We start from the raw sequence: 25,997 nt of genomic DNA on the forward strand, positions 1-25,997 counted from the left end.
AGAGGAGAATTGGTTATAACTGGGAGGAGTTGTGCCTCTCCCCAGAGCCCTGGAAGGACGGAGACTGCCTGCACCTGACGGTCTGAATCACGCCTGCTCAGAAATGATGCGCGTTTACTGGACTTCCTGAGCTTCAGAGCCAGTCCTGAGAGCACGTGTCAGAAAACACTAATTCCAACTTCCAGCATTTTTTCTGACTGTGGCCTGAAATCAGATGTCTTCAGACTGATTAAGCAAAGACAAACAGTGGTTACATTTTAATTGAAATATTTAACAAGTTGGTTAATTGTTACTGAATTAAAATACCTTCAACTGAAAAAATATATGACACTTGTTTAGGTCAATTTTCTTATCATGTGAACTGTTAGGCACAAATACATCGTGAAAAGTGATCCTGAGAGACTCATAGTTCATATAATTGTTTACAAATCAAATCACCGCGCACTGCTGGACTGATTAATAACCATCGACACCGGATAAAAATAGTTACTGCTTCTGTCCTCAAACAATGCTCCTCTGCACAAGCCACCTCTCACTTCTCACAGCTCAGTCCCCGTCTATCCGGTTGGGATTCTTCCAGACAGCAAAGACATGAACCATCCTAGCCTTGGGAACCGCCAAGGGCAGCCGCTCACCAAGAGAAGGAATTTCCCCCTAAGCTGTGTGAATAACTTGTAAAAGCCTTTTAACAGACCCATCTTGGAGACTGCTAGATAAAGAGGCCCTTTGAGAATCATGGATAAAAGTGAAGATGTAATTTATTTATTTTACAGTCAGGATTTAAAACTGACATTCAACTTTCCTAGCATCTACCATATATTATAGGGGCACAGACTTGTCAGGCAATGACCACTACTCTTGAAGTGTCAACTGACCGCATAATTCAGGAGTTGAATGCACAGGCTTAGTCAGGCTTGGTCAAGGCAGGCTTCAGAAGGCTTTGCTGTATTGAGGCTCAAAGTAGCAGTCAGGAACTTTTCCTTTAAATGTGATAACTGATTACCCAGCCTCTGACTTGGGGAGTCCAAGCCAGTCCACTCTAGTTTGTGCCAGTCCCTGGACTTTGCCTTCCATCAGTGCCTTTTTTATTGTCCTTTACTCATCTCCTGCAGCTCTTACTGTCTGTCAGCTGCTGCTGGAGCGTCTCTTCCCTGGTGACCTGGCATGAATACACAGCTCACCAAGACTACCCGCAGCTTCATCAGTAACCAACACAATAATGACAAACCAAATAGCAAGAACTTCGTGGCAAGCCAAAAGGAGTGTAAACACTGAGAAAGAATGAAATCACATGTTGAAATATTATCTCAGGCTCCTCTTTCTCTATATATAGAGCGACTTTTTCCAAAGTAACCAAAGAAAGCGTCAGGAAAGACCTAGCCTGCAAGCTGAGATGACTACCTTTGCATGCAAGTTGGTATATGTTTCTCTTTTTTTTCCCCAAATAGAATTTTTGCAGTACGTATTTTTTTCCTTTCTGCTATTCTAAAATACCTGTTGTATAAAATAAGTACAGAAAGAAAAGTAAATCTGAATCAGATGTGGTTAAAATAATAGTATGAGGTCATATCTGAGAGATACCAAATATCTTGCAAGGAATTATTTTTAAAAAGCAAAGAAAACTGGATTTAAGAGCACATTTATATTTAACGTCTGATACATAACAGAGGAAGACAAACCAAGGGAGTTCAGAGCAGACCAACAAACAAAAGCCGCCTGATTTAACAGATCGAGGAGGGCTGGAAGACTGAAAAAGTCCTCCACAATAAAGGAGCTATGAATAACAAAGTGTCTGAAAGATGTAAACACCAAAGGATGGAAAACAATCCTTTCCTGTCAAGGAAGCATAGGAACAGATGATGTATAGATGTATAGGAACAAAGATGTTTTTAAAAAGCAATTTTAGGATTAATATTAAGTTTAAAAAAATTTGCCTGAATTTAAAATCTATTAGACTGGAAGAGTGACCCAGGAGATGCAACAGAAAAACCAAGCAATGGTGTTATAGTACAGAATGGGGATGAGCCTAAGAAATTTGCTGCAGGTATGATACAAAATTTGCACTTAGCATAGGGCTTTCTGATTTTCTTGCTGATGGGGCGTTTTGTGCTGATGTGAGGCCTTTTTTGTAGCACGAGGGATAGTGGGGATGTCTACTAGTAGAGCCCGTGAATCTCATTTCTTCCTAGTGCTTTGACAAAGAGGAGATTGTTGTCATTTAATATGTGAATGTGCCAAATACCAAATTTATTCAGAGCTGACTCCTTTGAAGCCAACAGTGTTGCAACATGGATAAATTTGATGCCCATTCAAGCAATGCCATCTGATTAGAAATCAGCTTGTAAATGTTTGGCAGTCATTGTTCAGCATTGCCTTTGAATATGATCTGTTCTAGAGATAGAAGTGCAGCATCATGCCATCGTGGCTGGACAGAATATCACTAGGACACTCAGGAACAGAACAGTGGGAGTGGGAGGGATGGGGTATGCATGTGTCGCAGTACTGGATTCTGGGGGTATTCTTAAGCCTCCTATCAGATGTAGTTCTAAGAAAGGGTGAATAAACTATGAAACTAGGAATGCCCTTCAAGCCCCGAATGTTTATCTAGTCTCAGCCAAGTCGCTGAGCAAAATATTCATTTAGGTGAGATCACAAGCGGGAAAGGAGGAGGAGTAAGGACAAATAGAGGGAAATCGTGCACATAATGCGTGCACATTGCACCATGCTCCCACAACTAGTTACCCTGTGACAGTGCAGATTAAGATGCCCAAAGCTGAGGACAGAAGCACTGAAGTGTGTAGCTGGGTTCTGGGAGACAGCTACGAGCTTTGTCTCTCCTCAAATTTCTCACTGTCCTGTGCTTTAGCAGCTGTGGTCTTCTACTGCACTCTGCGCTGGCTCCTTGGTCTCAGAGGAGGCAGGTGCGTGACATTGCTCAAGCTGCAGGAGTTCCTGAAAGTAAAACAGGACATGTCTGAATAGCTATACTAGCTTTGTTTGCTGCTTTTGTTTCCTGACAGAAAATGAGCTACCATATCTTCCTCCTGGCTTTTGTCCTGGGCATTGGTGGCACTTTCCAGTATGGCTTGCAGGTCTCCATTATCAATTCTCCTGCTGAGGTAAGCATGGACAGTTCAAAAACTTGAGTTACCAGCATGGATTTCAATGTCTTCATGCATTCCTGCCTCTATTTGTGACCACTAACTTTTTCACTTCTGCCCTCCAAACTAGATGTATCGTGGTTTCTTGGTTCTAAGAATAGCTGCTATTGCCCTTGTGTTTCATTGGGTTTTAACTTCTGTCTGGTGTGACAGAACTGGGAAAGGGGAGGATGACTGATGTCTATGAAGTCAGCTGTTTTCCCCTTACTGAGTTGGATTGCTCACAGGACATTCTCCTCTTCCCAGTGCTCAGGGAGTCCTTTGAACGATGTCCTTGGCCACTCACACTAGTCTTAAGTGACTGTCTGTAAGGTGAAATAGGACAGGGAAGGACTGTAGCTCTAGCGCTGAGGTCAGCACCGATACCTGCATCTGGAAAAGGAAAACTGGGGGAGGTGTTTGTCATCCTGAATGGTGCTGAGGACACTGAGCTCATACTATCACCACATTAGGAACCCTCATCAAGAATGAGGGTGCCATGGAGGTTATGCACAGTAGGTCAGAGGGACCCCACCATGGGCCACATTGAGGGAGAAATTCTGATCCCACTGCAGTCAGTTGAAGTCAAACCTGGATTTCACCCAAGGCATCAGTCAGGATGCAGCAGGCGGACAGGAGAGACAGACAGACAGGCGAGCGGGAATGGAGGGGAAGATCGGGTAGCAAAACAATCAGGGTTTAGGACGTACACAAAAGACCAATGTGCCACCCTCTTAGTGGCACTCACTGTTGGTATTTAATATTGATATATTTATTCATTGATTTATTCATTGCGCTTTGTTGCTAAAACATTAACTCCAGGGATGTTAGTGGCAAAATTGCCTTTGATTTCACTGGGGCTAAGATTTCAACCAAGGTGTCGATAGAAATGTATCAAAAAGACCAGTAAGTAGGCAAGAGAAGTAAAAAAGAACTGCAGTTATGCAAAAAACAAGTTGACTGAGTCCATTGATTTCTGTTTTTCTTTTAAAGTACATCAAAAGTTTCATCCATGAGACCTGGCTGAAGAGATACGGCTCTCCTCCCAGCGAAGAGATGATTACTTTGATGTGGTCCTTTGTTGTGTCCATTTACAGCATCGGTGGGCTTCTGGGATCCTTGTCTGCCGGATATTTGTCTGTTAGATTCGGAAGGTAGGAATAATGATTACATTAGTCTTTCTGTTTACACCCACCACTGCAAAAATAAGTGACTGTGTCTTGGGAGAAACACTGCTTGTAAAGTGGCACTGTGAGCAGCCCAGAGCTGCTTCAGATGAAGGATCAGTTCAGTGAAGAAACAGAATGGCAAAATCTGCCAATGATCACAAAGAAAATTATACCTCCTCCCTTATAAATTCCAAAGCAAATCCAGGCCAGAGAAATCACATGAGTGCATGCATTCGAAAGTGAATGAAGAACCGCTCACAAAGCTTGTTCTTCAGTGGAGATATTGGCTCCACTATAGGCATCAAAAACTTCAACTAGCTTATCAGTCTGTGACAAAGTTTTCCCATTCCCATTTCCCATCTACTTCACTGCAGCTGATCTCAGAAGCCGGCACAGAGTCTTCAACCATGGTACGATTCAATGCCACTTCAGCCAGGCTGTGAATGACACATGGACAATATTTATGGTCACATTAATTTAAATGAATTCCAGGAAGAAGGCCATGCTGTTCACCAATATCCCTGCTCTGCTGAGCGCAACTCTGATGGGACTCAGCCGGCTTTGTGGATCCTTTGAGATGATCATTGCTGGAAGATTATTTTCTGGAGTGTGTGGAGGTAAATTAGCATTCCTGCCTATGGTATTAAATAGGTGGGAGAGCAGTGACTGAGGGTCACAAGGATTTACCAGACTGAGTAAACGGATCACAGATTTTTACTAAACTCTGCAGAGGGCCTGATTGCTGAATGCGTTTTTAACTAAATAAGAAAACACAAACATACTTAAATTAATCATGTGTGACATCTCCATTTCTCATTATTTTATCTTTACATCCAATCCATACAAAAAGTACTGCCAACTTGTGAAAAAGCCAAAACATGCAATATTTCAGGGGAGCATGCTCACTCAATAGAAAGCTGACCTCTCTTGTTTCTGTTGCTGCTTGTTGTGGCTGATACTGCCTTCCGTATTACAGACAAGGAAATGCTTTTCAAGCTGGGCAATTTTAATTTCCAGGTGCCTCAGAAGGCGACATTCTGCCAGCGTTTTTGATCCCTGAGCAGTTGGATGAAGATAATAATAACCAGCAAAAAAAAACCAAGAGAGACAATAAATATTAATTAATTCACTGAGCAAATCGAATATATAGCATTTGTTAACTTGTTGGTTTCAAGCACAAAATAAGGTGCATATAGCACCCTGAGTAGACATTGAAATATATAATCTGAGATTAAAGGGAGCAATAGCAATCCTGTGTATGTGGCTATAGGAAACATTGTAAGAGAAGGCCAGCCTGGTGAAGAACAGATTTCCCAAGGGAACGTACTTGCTTAGTGACATATTTAGCAAAGACGCAAGGCCACGGTACTGGGAACATGCTTCATGTCAGGCAGACACATACTCAGCATGGTTAAAGAAGTGTCGCAGAGCCTAACCCGATATGCTTTGCCCGCAATGGTCCCCTCCAAAACACCAGACCTATGGGAGTCTGAATTGCCCTGACAGTCATTTCTCCTTGCAGGTTTAGCTCTGAATATCCATGTCATGTATGCGGGGGAATGTGCCCCCCGGGAGCTCCGCGGGCTGATTGCCATAACAGCTTCTACTGCCATTGCCGTCGGAAAGTTTGTGGGATTTGCTCTGGGTCTCAGGTAAGGGCGTCTGAGACCTATTTTATTTCTTGTTGTTAAAGTATATGCATATGTCAGTGCAAGCCTATGGATAGGCAAATCAGCAACTATTTTTAGACATGTTTTCAGGGTATCCTAGGCAGTCAGACAGAATTAGTTCAGCCCAAATTCCTGACTTAAGTGAATGGGAAACAGAAATCGTACAAAAAGTATTTCATCCTGAAAAACAGCGTTGCTTCCTAGCAAAGACAGATCAAAATACAGATAATTAAAACCTTTAACAGATTTCAATGGGTTTGAAAGAAATCCACCTTTTGTAAGAACTGATCTTTATTTTTTTAGAAGGAGCAGGGAATGTCGTATCCATCCAAACTTTCTTGAAAATACGCACAAACCAGCACACCCACCCATCACACACACATGCAAAACCAGAAGCCTGTGGTGGATTCATTCCCCCCAGCACAGGCTCCTTCTGCCTGCCCTGTGCCAAAGGCGGTCCGTCCCGCTCCCAGGCACGCGTCATTCTGGCCACAGTGTTCTCAAAGCCGCAGGAAACTCAGCGGCTGCTATTTGGGACAGTCAGTACCAGGCTGATAACCCGTGGATCCTCTCTTCATTGTGCATGCGGCTGCTCAGCTCCTCTTGCTCTGCTGGTTTTGTTTCAGAGAAGTCCTTGGAGTAGATGCTCTCTGGCCTATTCTCATGGCAGCCCATGCGCTTCCCGCCCTCATTCAGCTTCTCACCCTCCCCTTCTTCCCAGACTCTCCCCGCTACCTGCTCATTGACAAAAAGGACAAGGAGGGGTGCATGAAAGGTAAGGAAATGGGCCACAAAGCATTCATTTTAGCAAAAAGCGGAAAACTTGGTAAAGGCCCACATGAGCCTGGAAGAGAGGTACAGTTGGGAAAAAGACCCCTGGTCTTTGGGCTCTGAAACCACCTTCAGCTTTAATGAAAGACAGCCTCTTCTGTTTTGATATTAGTGCTCTCTTGGCACTAGTATTTCCCTTACCCTCTGCCAGGATCCTCCGAGGGACGTGATCACACTGAGCTTGTATTTCCATCAATACAGAATCTGCCCTGAACAGTCAGGGTGTGGATACGGTACTTCTGGCTCGGTGTAAGAAAGGGATGCTCTTTACTGTCATGCCATATCCATAAGCATTCCAGTTCTTCAGTAACCCTAACAGCAACTACTGACATAAAGAGAGAAACAGCCATTGTGGGTTTTTAACTACGAAAAGAGAGAACTCTTTGGATGTAGACTTACTTTTCAAGGTAGGAGTCGTTTTTCCTTGTCTGTGTTTTGGTGTGTGCACTAGAACTGCACCTCTAGCAGGAGGGTATTTGGGGAAGGATTGCTAAGAATTTAGGCGTGATTTACATTGAAACACTGTAAGCAGCTATTGGCCAAAGGTGAGGTCATGATTAAGATTTATGGGTAAAAATAGATAGCAATGAACTGGATCTGCATGTAATCTGAACCCAGATCTCTAGGAAGTTCACACAAGCAAAGAGGCTGAAGCTCAAATAAGACACTCTGCAAGGCAGGAAGAAATCATCTGAATTCGTGTCTGTGCTGGTGAGCTCAGACCAGGAGCCATCTTCTCTCTCCCTCTCCTTCCAGCGGTGAAGCAGCTCTGGGGAGACGGTGACCATACGGCCGAAATCGATGACATGATGGCAGAGCAAGAAGCCATCCGTGGGGAGAAGGCTAAGAGCGTTTGTGATCTTTTTCGTGACAAAGCTGTCCGTTGGCAGCTCATCACTCTCTTCCTTGTCTCCTCATGCATGCAGTTGATTGGCATCAATGTGGTACGTCTGCTACTTTTCTCTGCTTTCTAGATTGCTTACAGTTTCTTGGCAAAAAGTAAGCTCTGCAACGAGTAGTAAAATGGTGACTGCAACAGTGGCTGTAAGGAGGGGATCTGTTGTTGCTGTTTATTATAATCTCTTCCCGTGGAAGTTTGGGACCTGGGATAAGGTGAGAACTGTGTTTTAGCAAGTGTCATCTGAAGGCATCTCTATGGATTACCCTGTTATGATAAGAGAATGGAAGGGGATAAAATAAAATCTCAAATACAGAACAAGTAAAGAACCGCATAACCTCCTCTGGGTCTCTGAACTCCAGAACGCACTGCCCAAAATTGTTCAGCCATTTCAGTACAAATTGAGTCAGGTTTGTAATGTACACTGAGTGCATTTCCATTCTCTTACCTCTTTGGGTTTCTTTCTAAATCCTTTAACTTTCTCAGGTTATCGATAATTACAACATCCCAAGAATATATGTGACAGTTACGGATGTGTACTCTCTAATATACCTTTTCTCTGGAAATACCTCTATCTGTGTTTCAGTAGATAGTGTTGAGTATTGGAATAGTTATGGTATAAAATGAGCTTATAGTAAAAACACAAAAGTTTCAAAATCCAGATTAATTTTGCAAATTCAGAAAGACTTCAAGATTCATAAGACCCCTTTCTACCCCCACTAGTGCAGCAGTAACTACACCACGAAGGACCAGTAGAAATTGAACATATAAACAGTGGAATTTCTTATGCTTTAGGAGTGTTTGCATCCAGAAAAATAGTGACTATCAAAATCACTGCAAAGGCTTAAAGATGATGTAGAAAGATAATTTAAACCATTCGCTTAGTATGTACTGTCCACATTTCTGTATGCTACTCGTCCAAAGTACATGAGACACTAAAACATGTGAAAGCTGTTAGATAGAATTATAACCTGTAACATAAGACAAAGGCAGTGCTAAAAGCAAGCAAAAAAAGAAGAAAAAGGCTGTGTTTGTTACTGAGTTCAAGACAGAGCTGCTAGTAAAAGCTGTTCTGCACAAATCAGCCTCGTGAAAACATTGAGGATTGGTTACTGAAATCAAGAAGACGATTTTCTCTTTTGTTAAGGCCTGATGAGTTATTTTCTGTCAAAAAGGACAGAAGCTAGTGTAAACCTGACCACATGGGTACAGCCTTCACACATTTCTATTCTTTCCAGGTTTACTTTTATGCATACAATGTCTTTATAAAGGCTGGAATCCCCTCTGCTCAAATCCACTATGTCTCCCTGGGAGTTGGGATCACTGAGATCCTCACCACAGTTCTGTGTGTAAGTGGCTCGTCAGCTGAATTTCATTCTGCTGTAATGCATGGTTCATTTCAGCCTTTAGAACTACTGTAAACGGAGCTTCAGAAATCAAACTTCTGCAACAAATCGACCGTAGTACTTTGCACTGATCACACAAAATCATCTCCACACACCCTGCAAGCATGGGCATTTACATTCAATTTCTGGGAGGACGGGAGAGTCTTTGCCTCAAAATCACGACCCAGCCTGAGCCAGCCTCGGGAGTCCCAGTCCCCCTCCGTAGGAAGGGCAGATGACAGTCCCTGTGTCCACTTGTCAGCAGGGCTCACGGCTGTAGGATTCATGGCAATGAACAGTGCAAGCATCTCCACTTTGCTGCCCTCCCTGGCTGTCCTCTGCCTCCAGGGTGCCACCTCAGGCCTCCTCTGCCCGGGCAATGCTCCCTGCAGCCCTGCACCTCCCCACCTTCCCCCCACTCCCTGCAGCTCCTGGTCCTGCCAGTCCCCCCAGATGCCTTTACTTGCCCTCCCAGAGGAGGTGCCACGTCCCAGTCCCCGGCTCTTCAGAGATGCCCTGCCTGGCTGGTGAAGGCAGATACCGGAGCAGCTCGCCAGTGCCTGCTCTAAGGTCTGTCCTTTGGAGCTGACAGCATGTTCTCCTGCTTGCAGGGTTTCCTAATCGAGCGTGCAGGGAGGAAGGCACTGCTGTGGAAAAACTACACTGTTATGGCCTTGGCTTTAGGGCTACTCACAGTCACACTTTCACTACAGGTAAGCCCCCACTTATGCATTAGAGCTGTGTCCCATCTTCATGTTTTATTGTATGGCAGATATCGTTACTATTTCCCTTCCCCCAAGTCACCTTTTAGTGGAAGGGGAAGTAGTTTTGCGGCTAACCATCATACTGAGAGGTCTGTTCCCAGCCACGTACATGCAGATTAAAGCCAATAGCTTTATACAACCGTGATCACTGCCCAGGCTATCTCCTTGTGAGTTTCTGGAAGTAGAGGAAACATGTATGCTTAACATTGACATACTTAGCAGTGATCAATGTTTCTAATGGAGCTGGATAAATAAAATTTTAATTTCTGATTTTATTTGCTTTTCATTTCCTACCATAGGATTCCTTTTCCTGGGTACCATACTGCTCTGTTGCACTCATCTTTATTTTCATCATGAGCTTTGGCATTGGGCCAGGTTGGTATTTTCTGCTGGAATGGTTTCATAGACTCATTCCTTCCTCGCTGCAGCCTTTAGGAGAGGTCCCAGGCATAGCTGTTCCACAGTTAGCGTGAACCCTTACTCCTGATTCAGCGCAGGGGTAGATGTTCCCCTCCATGCTGTGGTAGGAGGTAAAACTTCATTTCATATTGCATTCCTACATGCCTTCCTCCTGAAGAGCCAAGCAGCACCTCAAGCACTTCCAGGTCAGTTAAAACCATTAACTTATGTGGCAATATGAAGTGTGAGTTACAGAAGCATCTTGCAAAAGTTCTAAACTTCCTTTTTTCTCCAACATCTTTTTCAGCTGGAGTATTATGCTCCTTGCCCACAGAAATATTTATTCAGTCGTACAGACCAGCTGCTTATGTTTTTAATGGGGCTACAAACTGGATCCAACTCTTCATCCTTGGACTTTTGTTCCCTTTCATTGTGGTAAGCAAAGCAGGGTGTTTTGTTTCAGTTCGGAGGAGGTTAGACCCTTCTTGAAGCCAGAGCATACTTCTCTTTTTCAACACTTCATGCAAAGGACAGAGCCCAAACTGACTGCAGTTCTGATGGCCTCTTTCTTTTTACCCAGGTACCTAGTGAAAGCGTAGCAAAACCACAAAATGCTGCTAATGCTGCACACAGTTAGAGTGTGACACTGGCAACCACAGAAGCGGTGACAGAGGCACCAACACTGTCCGACGTCATTTGAACGTCATGAGGGGCTCCCTTCTCCTCCCCCCTTGTCCTGTATGTGCATCTCCTTTGGGGTTAATGTGGAAAATGGGCAGTCCCAGAGATCTCACCCAGCACTAGTGAGCAGCAGGGAACTGAAGCCTTTGCCGTTTTGGACTGCGCAAGGAGGGACAGAGCCAACACGCTACGTACCTTCCCCAGTCTAGCACTGAGTGAGAAGGACGAAGCAGAAAGGAGCTCAGCACTTCTCTGAATTGTCAAGCAATGACATTCAACGTCCGCTGAGCGTACAACTTTCCTCCTTAAAAAAGGAAAGGAGCATTAGTTCATCTTACCACTCGGTGCCATTCCCCAGGTGGCAGCAAGCAGGATTTACATCAGCTGAGTCCCTGACCAAATTTTTTAGTAAATACAAAACCAGAAACTCCATATCATGAGAGAAAGAAATCTAGATCAATTTATATGAACACATTTTGTCTCTTTCTTTTCCTATAGGAAGGACTTGGTAGCTTCTGTTTCATTATTTTCCTGACATACTGTCTGTCCATGGCTATCTTTGTCTTCCTGGTGATGCCAGAGACCAAAGGAAAGACCATGCTGCAGGTCATGGAGGAGTTCAACCGCCTGAACTACCGTGGAAAGACGAGACAGACAGCCCTGCAGCAGAGTAACTGCTCAGTGATGATTGTTACTAGACTTTAATAACAAACTCTCCACTCCGTATTTTGCTCTTTCATTACTGTAGTGCCCAGAAGCCTCACTAAGCAAAAGAGAATCCATTGCTCCACAAACAGCACAAATGTGTATTTTTAAAATAATCACCTGCAGTGCAGGGTGCAGGATGAACTTGGTAGTTCTCTCCAACTGCTGAAATATGAGCTGAATTAAATCCTCTGCAGAAAAAAATTAAACACGGTGTGTAAAGAAATAAAATCTTTGTCAGTCCCTGCAAGTTAGCAGCTGTGTAAACTGAAAACACAGGGTCTGCTACTTTTCTTACCAAAACCAGGACTCCACAGTTATTGGAGGAAGTGAGTGTGGAAGGTTCAGACGTACAGCATACTTGTGAAACTGAGAGAAAAAGAACACAGAGCTTTCACGTTGAAATTATCTGCTCCTATGAACAAGCTTTCCCAGAGAAGGAGCTTCAGTCCAGATGAAAAAAAGTGTTTAGCTCTTTAATCCAGTGGAAGAAGAGTACCTTGCCTATCAGTAGACAGAGTCGGTATGCAATGTTTCCCCCTCTTATGATTAGACTTGAGAGCAAGTAAGTACCTGGTATAGGGGCAACTAGGACTTTCTTGAGGAGCTTATGACCACACTTCTGTGACCTGCAGCATGGTCTTCATCCTTTTTTTTTCTTTGCGGGGGGAGGAGTCATTGCTACATCTGAAGAAAAAAGGTGTAAAGGAGGTATAAGGTCCTGGTGTAAAGGAGATACTATGCTAGAGAAGCATCCAAGCATAATCTATCACCTCAACCCAAACCTCTTGCTTGGTAATCAGGTACATTGCCTAGATTTTGGAGATTCTTCTGTTGGGACAAACAGGGATATGTCAGCACTGAAAGAAGCATGAGCAAAGAAAGCAGAGCTGCAGGAAATCACGAGTGGGCTAATCCACAGTGGACAGGTTCTCCTTCTTCATTAGCAATGACTATGTAGCATCTCTTCAACCTGGAGTTATTTCATGTCAGAGAGAAGGAACACTCGGTTTCAATGGGATTGAGTTCCCAAGAGTAACTGGTACTGATGAGACGAAAAAGAGTGGTGCCTCTCCCGGGGAACCCAATCTGTCTGTCTGAGTGTTTGCTTCTCTCTTCAGGTCTCTGAATATTCCACATTTTATCTACAAAACATGGTAAAAAAGGGCTTCACTTTTCATATTCATTGCTATACAATGTGACACACTGTTGCTTTTCTTCATGCTTTGCAGTTTACTGATTGATAAGGAAATAAAAAAGCAGTGACTAGGCAAACACATCGTTCTGATCATGCCTGGATTTGGCTTTCATTGATTGAAGAGTCAGGGACAGAGGAGAGCCCATCTTCTGGGAGCGTGTTGTTGGGGTCAAGGAATATTGTGGCCGTCTTGTTCTGGAAATGAGATCTTCACTACTGACTGTTGCAGATGCTGCACAATAAAATTTGCAAAAGGACCTGAATACTGAGTGGCAGTTTCTTTCACAGCCCTAAGCCTCCTGCTGTTTTACCTCCACACCATCCTCTAACAATATTTGTAGCAGTGCCAAGAGCTAATACCAAGAGCAGTGCACTTCCCCAACACAGCCATCCTTCCTATGACAATCATCATATTACCAAAAAAGCTAGACACAGTCTATAGTTTCAAGGCAGGGCGTCATGGATTGCACAATACCACAATAAGAACCAGCATACATTCCTTCTTCTGGTCAAAAATGCAGGAAAAAAAAAAAAAGAAGAAACATTTACAGTATTTTGAAAAGAAAGGATTAGGTAAGACCTTGATTATTTTAAAAGTCTTTATTTGGTCTGGTCTTTCTCAACCTTACTGGTTCCCAGTGAGGAAGTTATTAATGTCTTACAAGACACTAAAACCTCATTTCCTTATACATATATTTCTACAGTGTGATCTTGTCCAGCATGCCTGACTTCTTCCTTTCTTCCCTCCTACTAGTAAATAATAGTAGAGGTCTGCAAGAGGGAAAGCGTGGTAAATCATTAACACTGCCATAAACTAGCATGGATTGGGAATAAAGGTTAAAGAAGTACTTGTGAACATGCAGCATATCTATTTGATTCCTAGGATCACATAAGTGCAATGCATGGCATCTTTGAGAACAAAATCCCTCCAAGCCAAGGGTATCGGGTGAGCTAAGTACTGGGTCTGGAATAAGCACATTTCTTGTAGTGTTCAAATCCTAGGTGGAAAGACTCATCCTGTCCTTTAGGAAACTAAATAAGAACTAGGCATTTAAGTCTTGCTTTTTCCATATTACAGCACTGAACAAAAGTGTGAGGCCAGATAGAAATGAGACAGCAGTATGAGTATTCTGGGAGAAAGAGAGACAACAGGAGGAACAGGGCCCTGCAGGGACCCTTTGGTCAACCAGGTGTTAAAATCTGGCCACAGACAGAGTGTTTAAAAACTCCCTCAGAAAGACCCAGCGCTGCCATGTGCGTCCCTCCTTCCAGCAGCCACGCTTCCCATCGTCAGCTCAAAGAACAGCATGGGGCTGCTCTCAGCCGCTCTGACGTGAGAAGCAAACTGTGGGAGGGATGTCGGTCCTTCCACCGTGCTCCTGAGGAAAGCTTCTGCTGCCTTCAGAGCTGTAACCCCACCTTCCTTCCTCCCCTTTCGGCACTCACCGGGGACAGTTAAACCTTGTAGTATAGAGTGAACTGTGTTGTATTCAGTGCAGTACAAAATGTTACGTGTAATACATAGCAGCCTGAAGGAAGCAAGAATTAACTTACACTCCTTGTAAATAGTCAAGTCTTCAGTTGATTCAAAATCAATTTTTTTAAGGTGAAAATACTTCTTAAAATCAACTCTCAAGCCAGAACAGAACGAGCATCCTGCTCTGGCACAGACTAGGCCACCTGCATTCTTATAGAAAGGTAATAGTGAGGCTTCCGAGTGGTTCTGGAAACAGCGTGGCCCTCTGTGAAAACTGGGTGTTAGCAAGGACCAGGCTCCTTCTGCATGCCCATATTCAGATACTTCATGTCCTGCAATTGGGAAATTGTTCAAATCACTTCAAGCAACTGAAAATTTTATAGCATGCAAGAAGACAGGCATTACAGCTCAGCTACGATAGGAAGTGGCTTATCTCTAGTAGACCAGAGAGGAGGAAAACACACCTGCCTAAGCAGAGCCACGTCAGAGAGGGGAAGAGGGGCTCCGTTCCCCTGAAGGGAAGGCGGCAGCACCGCCCGACTCCCCACGCAGCCGGAGCATGCGCTCGTTTTAGCAGTGCGGCTATAAGGGGCTGCGCTCCCAATACAAGAAGGATAAATATTTACCCGTGTTGTAATCGGCTTGGCATATCTGGTCTTAGAATAATTAAACCAGCAAGAAGAGTCCCTGACCAGTGCTGGAGGAGGACACAAGTCACTAAAAGCTACATAGTTAGAGTTTAACTTCTGTGCTATGATCCCAACTTCTTATAATCTAAGCATGGGAAGCGTATCTCTCATCTGACAGACTTGACAAGGGCTCTCAGAGCAGGCAGGTTTTCAAGGGGAAATGGCTGGTTTCCTCTCAGACCTGGTGAGTATCCAAATTCTTGTCTTCTAGCCCTAGTCACTAACAGCAGCACGATCTTTAACGATTACAGCAAAGGGAATCAAACAGTCTTTCTTCTAACAAAAATGAGCAAGAGAGTACGTGCTGCGGACAACACTGATTCGGCAATATGACTGACTACACGGCATCTCCAGAAAATATATTAGAAATGCAAAAGAGTGAGAGGTTTAAAAGAGGACCTGGGAAACCAGGAAAGAATAGGCATTTCGAGGAAGATAGAGAAAATAGTAGCAATGAAAAAGAGAAAGCAGAAAAAACCCTCCCACTCTACTGTCCTGCACTCTCAAGGGTATTTGAGGATACTCATCTGTTCAGAGTGTGGCCTGAAAACATACGTGCTTGCGAAGAGTGCTCTAAATCTAGCGTGCATCATGGAAACACAGCATTTCAGACAGGAGTCATTCAAGCAGGGGCTCTAAAGATGCAGTTTTCTATGGGGATAATAAAAGCGTTTTAAGAGGACAGACTTGATTAATCTCTGGAAACAAAGAGAACAAAGCCTCTGAGGAGGCAAAGTTGAAGGAAAAAGAGATTCAAGAAAGCTGTAGCTTCTTACTAGTACAAAAGCAAACACAAACTACCTGAACAAGGCTTTTATGATTTTTTTTTTTTTTATTTCTGTGGCTAGCAGAACTAACAGAATTAGAGACTGCATCTTTTCAGGCTGCTAATAACCAGGAGAGGAACATAAAGGAACGTGCAGATTTGTATCTTAACAATTTCCCAGCAATTTTGCTTGATTATTGAAAAATTCAAAACGAGCTTTTGCATTTTAAAGGCTTCTTAATCATAGAAATGTGAAGCTATACGATCTCATAAATTAACTCATGGTCTGAAAGCCCTGCTGGCATCAGGAACTTAAGAAGTGTTTCATCATCTTCGGCAGGTTCAATACCGGAAGCTATTGCTAATGATTATGGTGCTAGGAATCGGTGGAACCCACTTGTCTGGTTTTCAAATATCTGTGATCAATTATGCTTCTCCGGTAAGCAAAGCCTTCATAAAACCACATCTGTAACTGTTCGCCACGGGACTAGGCCTTACACTTTGAAGGTGCTCTAAAAATCTGTTGGGTGTTGCCATGTGAGTTTACTCCCAGCTCTTTCCAGTCCTATGCTGTCAACGGAGTCTGCATGAACGTTAGGGGCTGTACTCCAAAGGCAACTTCCCACAGAATATCAGAATGGCTGAAAAAACTGGAAAGGCAACACTATTCCTGCTGTGGCCTATAGCTGAACAGAGGGACAATGGAAGTTTCAGTGGCTCCTTAAACTATTTTTTTTTCCTTTTATAAAACCTCTCTAACATCTCTAAAATGAAAAATGAACAGTGTGTGGAAACAACATATTGAAGCGCCCTCTTTAAAGATTGTGCCATGGAGAAAAAGGTTAATAACTAGCTGATTGAGTCTTAACCTTCAGTTCAGCCCTTTTCTCTTTCTATCCTCTGCTTGCACTCAAGAACATTTGCGCTTCACAAGAATCAAGAAATGGTCCCAATATTTTGGCGTAGGAGAGCCAGGAGTCAACAGACTAAAGCGTATAATTAATTTTTGAAAGATTCTTTTACACGATTAGGTTGTATGAGAGGAAATATCAATCCTAATTTGCAAACAACAGTCCCATAGACATGCTTTTAGTAATGACTATTAATCTGATTTTTTTAAGCTGTAAACATAACGAAGAACTATTGTGATTAGTGCCTTAGTGGAATGAAAATCTCTTTTTCTGTCCCAGTACATTCAGAAGTTTATCAACGAAACCTGGCTGGAGCGGTATGGTTCTGTGCTGCATCAGGAGACGCTCACATTGTTGTGGTCCCTCATCGTGTCTATGTACTGTGTAGGTGGAATGATAGGGTGTCTGTGTAGTGGGTACCTGACTGCAAAATATGGAAAGTAAGTACATTCCCCAACAGCTCAGTAATCAGGGCTGCAGCAAGGGAAGCAATTAATTATTAGTCACCTCATATAATGGATGTCAGAATTCTCACTGCCCCCTTCTGGTGCAGAATTTACTCCGCACGTATAACTACACCTAGCTGAGAGACAAGAATATGCAACTATTTCTGATTCCCTTGTCACAGTTTTTGGTGCTACAGAATTTCTGTATTTTTGCTGAAATTTTAGTAAAAAATGAATCTCCGGCATGTCTTTACTGGGCAGTAATGTCCTAGGGAGCTCAACAACACTGCAGTAGTGCAGAAGCAGACAGAGATTCTGTAGGCAAAAGCTTTTTTTTTTTTGCTTTTTTTTTTTTTTAATTGATCACAGCCTTTAAAAAAATTGTGCAGGTTCATTCCTCTGTAAGAATAATCAGAGTTTCGTCCCTCGGGCGTCAGAGAAGCAGAAGTCTCTCAGGCACATTCAGAGCCTCCCTTTGAGGGTGGCCATAAAGGACAAGCCTCTCTAGCTTGAGGTGGGCAGTGACCCAAGTTCTCAGCGAAGCTGTCCCCTTGTTCTGGGGACAAAGGCAGTGTTTGAGATGGCAGCCTCACCCCCAGGAAAGAAGTGAAAAAGATCAGTCCTTATCAGTATTTGTTCTGCAGGAATTTCCTTCAGCCTCATGGTGTGCCCACGTAGTGTTAGCACGGAAAAGAGGAATCTAGCTTCTCCCTTTCCGCTCCCCTGCGAAGACATCATGCCTTTTCTTAATCAGATATGGTTGTCTCATACACAATGGATTTAAACATGGCCATGGCTTGGTCTGTAAATCCAGAGGAGAACAGGCAGACATTAGTTAAAGATGAAAAAGTAAAACATGGATGATACCCATGTGTTGTTTGCTGCTGCAGGAAGAAATGTCTGCTGTTCAACGATGTGGTCCTAATAGTAGCCACGCTGCACACTGGCTTCAGTAGGAGAGCCAAATCCTTTGAGATGATCCTGATTGGGCGCTTCCTCGAGGGCATCGGTGCTGGTAGGACTCCCCACTACTCCATGTTAATGTGACTTCTTTGGGGTGGATACAGAACTCTTCCTGCTGGGAGTACCCGGGCATGCACAGTAACCCCAGTGGAACAAGGAACAGATTGGGAAAAGGTAAGATGAGCTGTCCTTTGCCTTCAAGAGGTCTGGTTGAGAGAGAGATCTGATGGATTAGCTGAATGTATTGCTTAAAGTGAAAGGTACCTTTTCAGCCTATTATTGTGGAGGACATATAGCAAACAGGTCAGAAGAGAGAGGAGAGAGCTACCTTTGGCTGAAGGTGAAATGAAAAGGGACCCGCTCTCGTGCTTTCTATAGCTTTAGCTCTCTCGTGTCCTCTTCACTTTAGGAATACATATGAATGCCCATGTTCAGTATGCTGGAGAGATCTCACCTAAGAAGTTTCGTGGATTTGTAAATGTGACCTCCTCTGTGTTTCTTGCACTCGGAAAAGCTGTAGCAAGAATTCTTGGATTACGGTACTTGTGCTACTCCTTCTCATCCTATTTTCTATTTATTTGCTTCTGTATGGCAGGAAAGTGTTGTTCTCCCAGTCCTAGAAACAGACATGCACTAAGGGTGGGGGTTTACTTTGCTTAACTACAGCTGGCAAAAAAAGAACCTACCCCCTACCAGCCCCTGATGTTCCTTTGTCATTCACCGAGGAGAGAAAGGCCCTCCTCTTGAGAAAGTACGAGTCAGCTCTGGAGGTGTGGTCTCTCTGCTGAAGTTAATAAGAGAAGATTGTATGTAAACACTCTTAGTAAACTTTTGAGATCTGAAATCTCTACTAATTTCTTAGTAACATGCAGAATTGCAGTATTGGTTCAGAGAGCTGTTGTGGGAATATTCAAACTCCACTGATCTTTAGAAAATATTCAAATTACAAGAAAAATCTCAGTCTTGCAGTAAAAATAAAGTATTGGTCTATTTTCCTTTCCCTAGCCTAACCATCTCCTATCTCAATTTATCTTTTCAAGGTCTGTGTGTATATTGTGTCTCTTTAGCTGGTCTAGGATCTAGAAAATACCAAACTAGTTATAGACTGTAATTATACTGGATGATAAATACACTCTAATGTGCTTTCACAGAGATCTTCTAGGAACAGAAGACATGTGGAATGTGCTATTGTCCTTCTCTGGGTTGGTGGCATTGATTCAACTGCTCTTTTTGCCATTCTTTCCCGAGTCCCCTTCCTATCTCTTGCTGCAAAAAGGAGACAAGGCCGGTTGCTTGAAAGGTAAAATAAAACTTTAGATCCTTAATTTGTTAAACCATAACTCTGGGGAAAGTGAACCTAATACAGGGAATTGGCTGTTCTATTAGCCAACTACAGATTTCTTGATAATTACACGATTAAAGATCTTGTAGAGATCGTAGCATTGAATTATATTACTCCAGACTAAAAGGAGTCATCACAAGTCTCTAAGATCTACCCCTACAGCAAGTTGAAAGCCATTTTCCAGGGCAGTTTCAGGATGTTCCAGTAAGCCACGTGCTAGTTCTTTGCTCAGTGACTGGTGAATCAAAGCATGGACTGAACTGCAAATGTTGCAAATGTCATTAAAAGTTGAAAAACACAGAACTGAGCGGATCAGATGATGGAGGACTATGCTTCGTTCTGTCTTTTCTGTAGCCATGAAGCAACTCTGGGGAGAAGGGAATTATCACACAGAGTTTGATGACTTGATGAAGGAAAAGGCTGTAACAAAAGGCACTAAAATCATGAATGTCCTAGAGGTGCTGAAAGAACCATCCATATATCCGCAGCTGAGTACCATGCTCCTCCTTTTGCTGAGTCTACAGCTCTGTGGCCTGAGTGCAGTTGAGTATACTCTATTTCCATGCTTAGATCTACTGTTAAGGAACCGACGTACCACAATTCCAACTTGTCGCTTTCCTCTGGATCTACACTCCTCCTTCTCCCACAGAGCCCGCTGCCTGTGAAGCTCTGTGGTATCATCACTAGGATTCTTCATACCTTTAAGGGAACTTCTGGGATGGGAATACAAGAGATTCAGCTCAGCAGAAGTTCCTGCAAGGGCACTGTTGCTTTCATTCCCCTGGTGGTATTACCAAAGACTCTGTAGGAGAAAGGGTTATAAATACTCCAAGGCTTGCTACAACCCAGAGATCTATTTATCTAGACTTCCATCTCCACTTTCTTTGACTTCTGCAGCAGCAGATGGCCAGCTATCGCCACCCAACTTTCATTCCATTTGACAATGGAGATTTATCCATTAAGCCGTTTCCTTCCAGTTGTTTCCGCACACAAAGAGGCTGAGCCCAATACAGCCCAAGCTAATAGTCATTCCCCTGGATGTCATTTTTATCACTTGCCTATGGGTCTCTTTCCATAAGCCTTGCTTAAGCCTGTGCCTCTGTTGGAGCTTGTTCATTACAGTTCCCAGCAACGTGGGCAGAGACGGCACCTCTGCACTCTGCTGACAGGGAAATGGTGCCCAGTCCATCAGGGACCTCGCAGATGAGCAGCTTCTGCTTAGCAACTGGAAAAGGGCGACAGAATCAACTGTTTGTATGACGATGTATGGTCTGCTATGACTGACATTTGCTTTTCTTTTTCCTCACTCCCTGTCTTGTCCCTTTCCTCTTCCTCTTTGCCAGAACATCTTTTTCCCATATATTACAGGCAGTATGCTCCTTTCAACTCCTTTTTTTTCTGGGCTTTCAAATCCCTTTTCTTCATCTCCATGAACCTTTTGATTTTTCACATCTCAAGCAGGTATGTCACCTCCACTAAACCCCAATAATGTACTGTTGCTTTTGCAGTGATGACAAATCTAGTTCAAAGTGATGCTGGATAAGCACATATCACATCTATTGACTATGCTTCATTTTTAAAATGTTTCTTATTCCCCAGATCACCTTTTACACCTCAGAAATTTTTCAGACAGCCAACCTGCAGGAAAGCATCATCCCATATGTATCTCTAGGTGTTGCCATCTCTGAGCTCATCTCTATAATCTTCTGTGTAAGTAAGTCAGACCTTTCTGGGGCTTTAAGAGTTACAACTCACAAGTACATGTGAGTTGAGTCTATTCTTCCTCAAAGAAAATGAATCTACTCTTTGTGAACTAAAGAATTTTTCTGTGGCACTGCATAAATCTGTAAAGCGGTTGTTACCATCCCCTCCAGATTTTGTCCCACCTTTTACATCTTTCTTCCCACCTTCATTCTCCATAATTTCTTATAAAAATCCCTGTCTTATTCATACAGATATAAATGAAATGTCATTCAAACATAAATATATATACTTATTTCCATATATTTGTGTATAAATATATATTCAAATGGAATCATAGCATGCTTCCATCGGTTACAGTGTTTATGAAAAAGTAGCTGCAATGCTGGGCAGCAATGGTAATTCACAGCACTAGAGAGGCTAGAAGGAACTCAATAAAATACCAAACCTGCTACCAATAAGATTTGAGTTCTCTAAAGTAAAAAGAACTCAAGAAGAATGCTTGATTTGTTGGACAGCTGATAGCTGGATTTTGCCATGCTTCCAGTTATATGCAATTTTTTTCTACTCCTCAGAGCTCCATTATTGATCGTTTTGGACGCCGGATACTCCTGTGGGGTGGTTATTTGCTGATGGCACTGATACTGGTGTTGCTTGAAACAAGCCTTCTACTGAGCGTAAGCAAATATCTCTCTGGGGGTGGACCTGCACCAGAATTCTTTGTGCAGGGTGGCAGATAGTCAGCCTTAGCGTTCATGTCCAAAATAGTAGGTCAGAATATCTTCTGAATACAAACTCATAGCCCCTCTGCAAGGCCTTTTTTGTCCTGCCTTGTAGTTCATCTTTTTTAATCAGGCTTTCAAACAGTCAGTGAAAAACATTTTGTGAAACCATTGGCCTGGCATAGCTTTCCTCCAGCTCTCTGCCTGCCTGACCGCTCCAAACCTCACTGCGTCTTGTTCTGCTGTCCTTTAAAACCCTAGATGAGCATCCCTGCTGTCACCTTTCCCATTTGCTATCCCATGCCTCCTACAGCAGAAGCAGTGTGTACTGACCCTTCCGACAACCACCAGTTTCCACCCTTGATACAAGTGATCCACCCACATAGTGCAGCTCTCTAGCTGCTTCCAGTCGGGATGGTGGAAAGTAGTGAGGAACCCAGTGTCGTGGCTTCAGTAGCGCCAGTGTTTTGCACTGCATTGCAATCTTGGTCTAAGCCCATAAACTTTCAGCTTCTTTCTGTTTCACAGGTATCTTCTGGTTCATAAGAGATTTAAATATTTCTCGGAAGTTGTCTAATTCAGTAAGATAATTAGGTTAAATCAGTAACAATTTTCCCCATGCTATAATTAGCTTGGAATTTGTTACCTGTTTTGCAGACCAGGGTGCAGTTCAGCTCATCTCCGTAGATATGACACTGCAGGCTACTTTTGGCTTTCCGCTGTATTCAGTACAGAGAGATAAGTAGTTCTAGTGAGCATCTACTACAGAGCCCAGCATCGTGGGCTTTTTCATAAATATTGCTTCTCCTATATGTTTGGATCAGCCATGCTACAGCTATAAAATTAATTTTTATTCTCTTCCCTCCTTTCGCCTTTGTCTAGGATCAGTTCCTCTGGATGCGTTACTGCAGTGTTATTCTCATCTTTTTATTCATCATTGCCTACGGAATAGGACCGGGTGAGTACAACAATAAAAGCAACAACAGGAAGCCTTGGACCATATGGACAAGCACAGGCCATGGATGTATGGAAGTAGAACTAGACTGTGTGAATATATCTTTGAAAATCAACAGCTTAGTATGGACTGAAATTGAGGGAGTCCCAAGTTTTGGATGAATTAATGATCCAAGAAACAACTTCTTTAACAAATTATTTGAAATGATTCAGACCCTGATGAATCAGGACCCTGTTTCCTCTCACTGGATTACAGGTTCAAGCCAAAAAATACTTGTTAATCAATTCACTAAGACTTGTTTTGGAGGGGGTGAATGCTGTTCAGTGCATGCAGGCTCAACTGGCCCATCTCTGTCTTTGCCTTAGGGCAGAGGCAGCCTCTTCTAAAACATCAGAGTTTTCTGAACTCACCTGTAAAATCCTGCTCTATTAAAGAATGACACCTGGTAGCACACACAGTCTGTCTCTTAGCATTGCTTTGTCCTTTCTCGTCCTCTCTTAATGTCACTCTGAATCGCCTACATTGGCAATGCCAGAACCAAACTTACACCTCTCTGTTAGGACCTCACTCACCTAAGACCAATATTTACTCGAAAGTTCTCTGACTAAACACTACTTGTAGTTATTACAGTCTCCAAATTCAAATGGCAGCCTTTATTATTGTAGGGGCTGTGTATGAGGATGATCAATGTCTTGAAAACCTAACAGAATTCCCACGGTAGCAGAACCCAGGTGTCTCCTATGGGCAATGGAGAGAAACAGGCCATTAGGGCCATTCATCTCCATGTTTTATACATCTTAGGTGGATAGAAACTGCACTTCGGGGGTGTCCATCTCTCTCCGTGGACTGTAAGAGAAGTCTGTAGGGGAGTTCAGATAAAGATGGCTGTGCTGCCCAAATTTAGATGATCTCACAGTAGCCTGACTTACTGGGGCTGCGTTTGACCAGTGACAACAGTTCACTCACTTTCAGGAATATGGTTAACTACAACAATGTTTTTATTGCCTTTTTCTGGTTTTTCCTCAGCTGGAGCTGTTGCATCTGTCATGAATGAGATCTTCACCCTCTCAACAAGGTCCTCCGCTTTTGTAATTGGTGGAATCGTCATTTGGCTAGGCCTCACTTTCACTGGAATGATATTCCCCTTTGCTGTTGTATGTAATTTGATTCAAATCTTCTTTTTGACTCCATCAATTTAAACTGGTTTTCTAGGCTGGTCTGGACAGGGAGAGGGATGAAATGCCTTGTAGATGATCAAAGCTGTGAATCCCGTATTGCTACTGGCATATGGGGGTCATTTATGTAAAACACTTCCCTAGACTTCAGACATCCTCTGCTGCCTCAAGAACAGATTGAAAAGATAAATAAGTATTCCTTCTATAAAATCAACTTATTCCTCATTTCACAGGGAGAAATCAACAATTTTCAAGAATCTATAGGGGCAAGCATTGTCAGGGAAATCACTCATCTTTTTATATTTTTATCTTCAGATGCTTCTTGGTCCTTTTTGCTTCCTCATCTTTATTGCTGTCCTGGTCATTTCGGCGGTTCTCATCTACCTATTCCTCCCAGAAACAAAAGGGAAGTCAACCTCCGAAATCACAGAAGAATTCAAAACACGCCGATTTAAGAAGAAATGTCATCAGACTGTGGAGAAGAATGCTACCGAAGAAAAGACATTCTGCACCAAGCTCTGATAGGCCACCATAAGCAACTTCCACTGACAAAAAGCCCTGTCTTAAAATCGAACTGGAAGCTAAACCTTAACATGGACTTTTCTCAATAAAATGTAATCCAAAAAGTAATCCACAGATATCTTGTCATTAATCCAAGTAGTCCTATTTTATATTCGTCTTTGCTTTTCATGGTGAGAGGCAATGGCTCCTTCCTAGAACAGCTCTGTGCCAGGAAGACATCAGTGACTACAGACACTTCTCAGAATTGGCACATGGAAAACATTTTCAGGCGTAACACATCGATTTTATTTCAAGTCTTTCTCCTTTGCTATCATTTTAAAGAAGCAGGATTTGTCTCTATGCTTGCTACTTTGTAAGAAAGCTCTGCTCAAGATTAAGAGCAGGATGAAGAGAGGATGAAACATAAACATAGTTCTTGCAAACAATTTTCATGTCGTCTCTTTATGATATCTGTAAAGGACCTGGTATTGATCATGAACACTGCATGAACAAATACCAGGTCGAATAGCAAAGAGAACTCAATTTCGTTCTGTTTTCTTGAGCTGACATCAAGTATGCTCTGATTGTCTCTATCATCACTGTCAGGGATCAGCCCCGATCCCTGGGCAATTAGTACGGAACTCTCACCTGCATCCTCTGGAGCAAGCTGACTGCACCTTCCATGCATATCAGCTGTAACAAAATCTGGAGCAAGTTTTTTAGCGTAAGCAATGCTCTCAGCCTTACTCTGGGTACCTCATGGATGGCACAAGGGTTAACAAACATACAGGCAGTGCTGAGAGCTAGAGGACCAGAGCCCCGGAGTGAGACAGGGAGTAAGACACTTTGAGAGAGTACTGAGAGAGTAGACACTTTGAAAATTCAGCCCATTTTATAAATAATTAACTGCTCCAAAAACAAGCAGAAGCTGTGATAGCAAATGCCTGCTAGCTGTGTGCTGGCCTAGGACACATTGCACTCTACTAGTGCACACCAGCATACAATGCTACACTTTACCACTGCATGCTCCACAGCACCCATGTACTGCCGCTATTCAAGAGTTGTTAATCCTGCTGAGCGCTGCAGCATTTAATCATTTCCCTCCCCAAACTCTTCTACCTTCATACAGGATGATCAATTATTTTTCCATTTTCCGTCACAGTTACAAATGGTATACCATGCCTCCTGTTTAGTAGGACCGTAAGTCCTGTCTTTCCACAGTTTAACCATTCACATTGGCTATCGTCGTGCTGCAGCACTGAATCAGTGTTGAGTTTTAGGGAGTTTTCTGTTTAAAAATTTCGAACAATATGCTTGCTCCTTCTAAAGGAATAGCCACAGAAGCAGCTGTGACATTAAAGCGCCAGGGTGTGTTCCAGCAACTGAAACTTGGATTAGATTTTATATTCGAACTGGTTTCACTCTCTGTATCAAAACAGAGAGCACTCATGCCACAAAATGTTCCCATTCAGAGGGGCCTCTCCTGTTGAATCACTGAAATATTTAATC

General features: G+C 43.0%; 2 protein-coding genes across 9 annotated transcripts; both read left to right on the forward strand.

Annotated features, from left to right (window-relative positions):
* The first annotated feature begins 1,277 nt into the window (after positions 1-1,277).
* Positions 1,278-13,103, forward strand: LOC104011426 (solute carrier family 2, facilitated glucose transporter member 11). 6 transcript variants are annotated; one of them, XR_015707173.1, is made up of 13 exons: positions 1,376-1,417; positions 3,021-3,119; positions 4,134-4,294; positions 4,802-4,926; positions 5,832-5,961; positions 6,606-6,754; positions 7,567-7,754; positions 8,947-9,057; positions 9,705-9,806; positions 10,157-10,232; positions 10,435-10,462; positions 10,564-10,691; positions 11,436-11,574. XR_015707173.1 is itself a non-coding variant. In XM_087768483.1 (12 exons), exons 1-12 carry the CDS (start codon positions 1,408-1,410, stop codon positions 11,640-11,642), a joined length of 1,482 nt encoding a protein of 493 aa, XP_087624609.1. In that variant the 5' UTR covers positions 1,278-1,407; the 3' UTR covers positions 11,643-13,103. The 6 variants fall into 6 exon arrangements, 3 of the variants coding, with proteins under 3 accessions (XP_087624609.1, XP_087624608.1, XP_087624610.1); XR_015707174.1 differs by having other exon boundaries at positions 10,837-11,573; XR_015707172.1 differs by lacking the exon at positions 10,435-10,462 and adding an exon at positions 10,837-10,994 and having other exon boundaries at positions 11,436-11,563.
* A 2,007-nt stretch (positions 13,104-15,110) lies between these two features.
* On the forward strand, positions 15,111-24,698 carry LOC104011427 (solute carrier family 2, facilitated glucose transporter member 11). Of its 3 annotated transcripts, none has more exons than XM_087768600.1 (12): positions 15,111-15,190; positions 16,113-16,211; positions 16,963-17,123; positions 18,020-18,144; positions 18,502-18,631; positions 19,244-19,392; positions 19,789-19,976; positions 21,034-21,144; positions 21,711-21,812; positions 22,740-22,815; positions 23,839-23,887; positions 24,303-24,698. In XM_087768600.1, exons 1-12 carry the CDS (start codon positions 15,167-15,169, stop codon positions 24,520-24,522), a joined length of 1,434 nt encoding a protein of 477 aa, XP_087624726.1. In that variant the 5' UTR covers positions 15,111-15,166; the 3' UTR covers positions 24,523-24,698. The 3 variants fall into 3 exon arrangements, with proteins under 3 accessions (XP_087624726.1, XP_009461945.1, XP_087624727.1); XM_009463670.2 differs by having other exon boundaries at positions 23,839-23,966; positions 24,303-24,697; XM_087768601.1 differs by having other exon boundaries at positions 15,150-15,190; positions 16,963-17,067; positions 23,839-23,966; positions 24,303-24,697.
* The last annotated feature ends 1,299 nt before the right edge of the window (positions 24,699-25,997 follow it).

Source organism: Nipponia nippon, unplaced genomic scaffold (genome assembly GCF_047370975.1).
Source record: "Nipponia nippon isolate SJK-2023a ecotype South Korea unplaced genomic scaffold, ASM4737097v1 scaffold_30, whole genome shotgun sequence".
Taxonomy (NCBI): domain Eukaryota; kingdom Metazoa; phylum Chordata; class Aves; order Pelecaniformes; family Threskiornithidae; genus Nipponia; species Nipponia nippon.

Excerpts from the sequence above, each read along its gene's own strand:
- LOC104011426 (XM_087768482.1), top strand. The coding sequence starts at position 1,394 with ATGACTACCTTTGCATGCAAGTTG. Across the intron at positions 4,295-4,801 it reads TTGTCTGTTAGATTCGGAAG|GAAGAAGGCCATGCTGTTCA; the intron begins GTAGGAATAATG and ends AATGAATTCCAG. Across the intron at positions 5,962-6,605 it reads GGATTTGCTCTGGGTCTCAG|AGAAGTCCTTGGAGTAGATG; the intron begins GTAAGGGCGTCT and ends GTTTTGTTTCAG.
- LOC104011427 (XM_009463670.2), top strand. The coding sequence starts at position 15,167 with ATGGCTGGTTTCCTCTCAGACCTG. Across the intron at positions 19,977-21,033 it reads AGCTCTGTGGCCTGAGTGCA|ATCACCTTTTACACCTCAGA; the intron begins GTTGAGTATACT and ends CTTATTCCCCAG. Across the intron at positions 21,145-21,710 it reads TCATCTCTATAATCTTCTGT|AGCTCCATTATTGATCGTTT; the intron begins GTAAGTAAGTCA and ends TCTACTCCTCAG.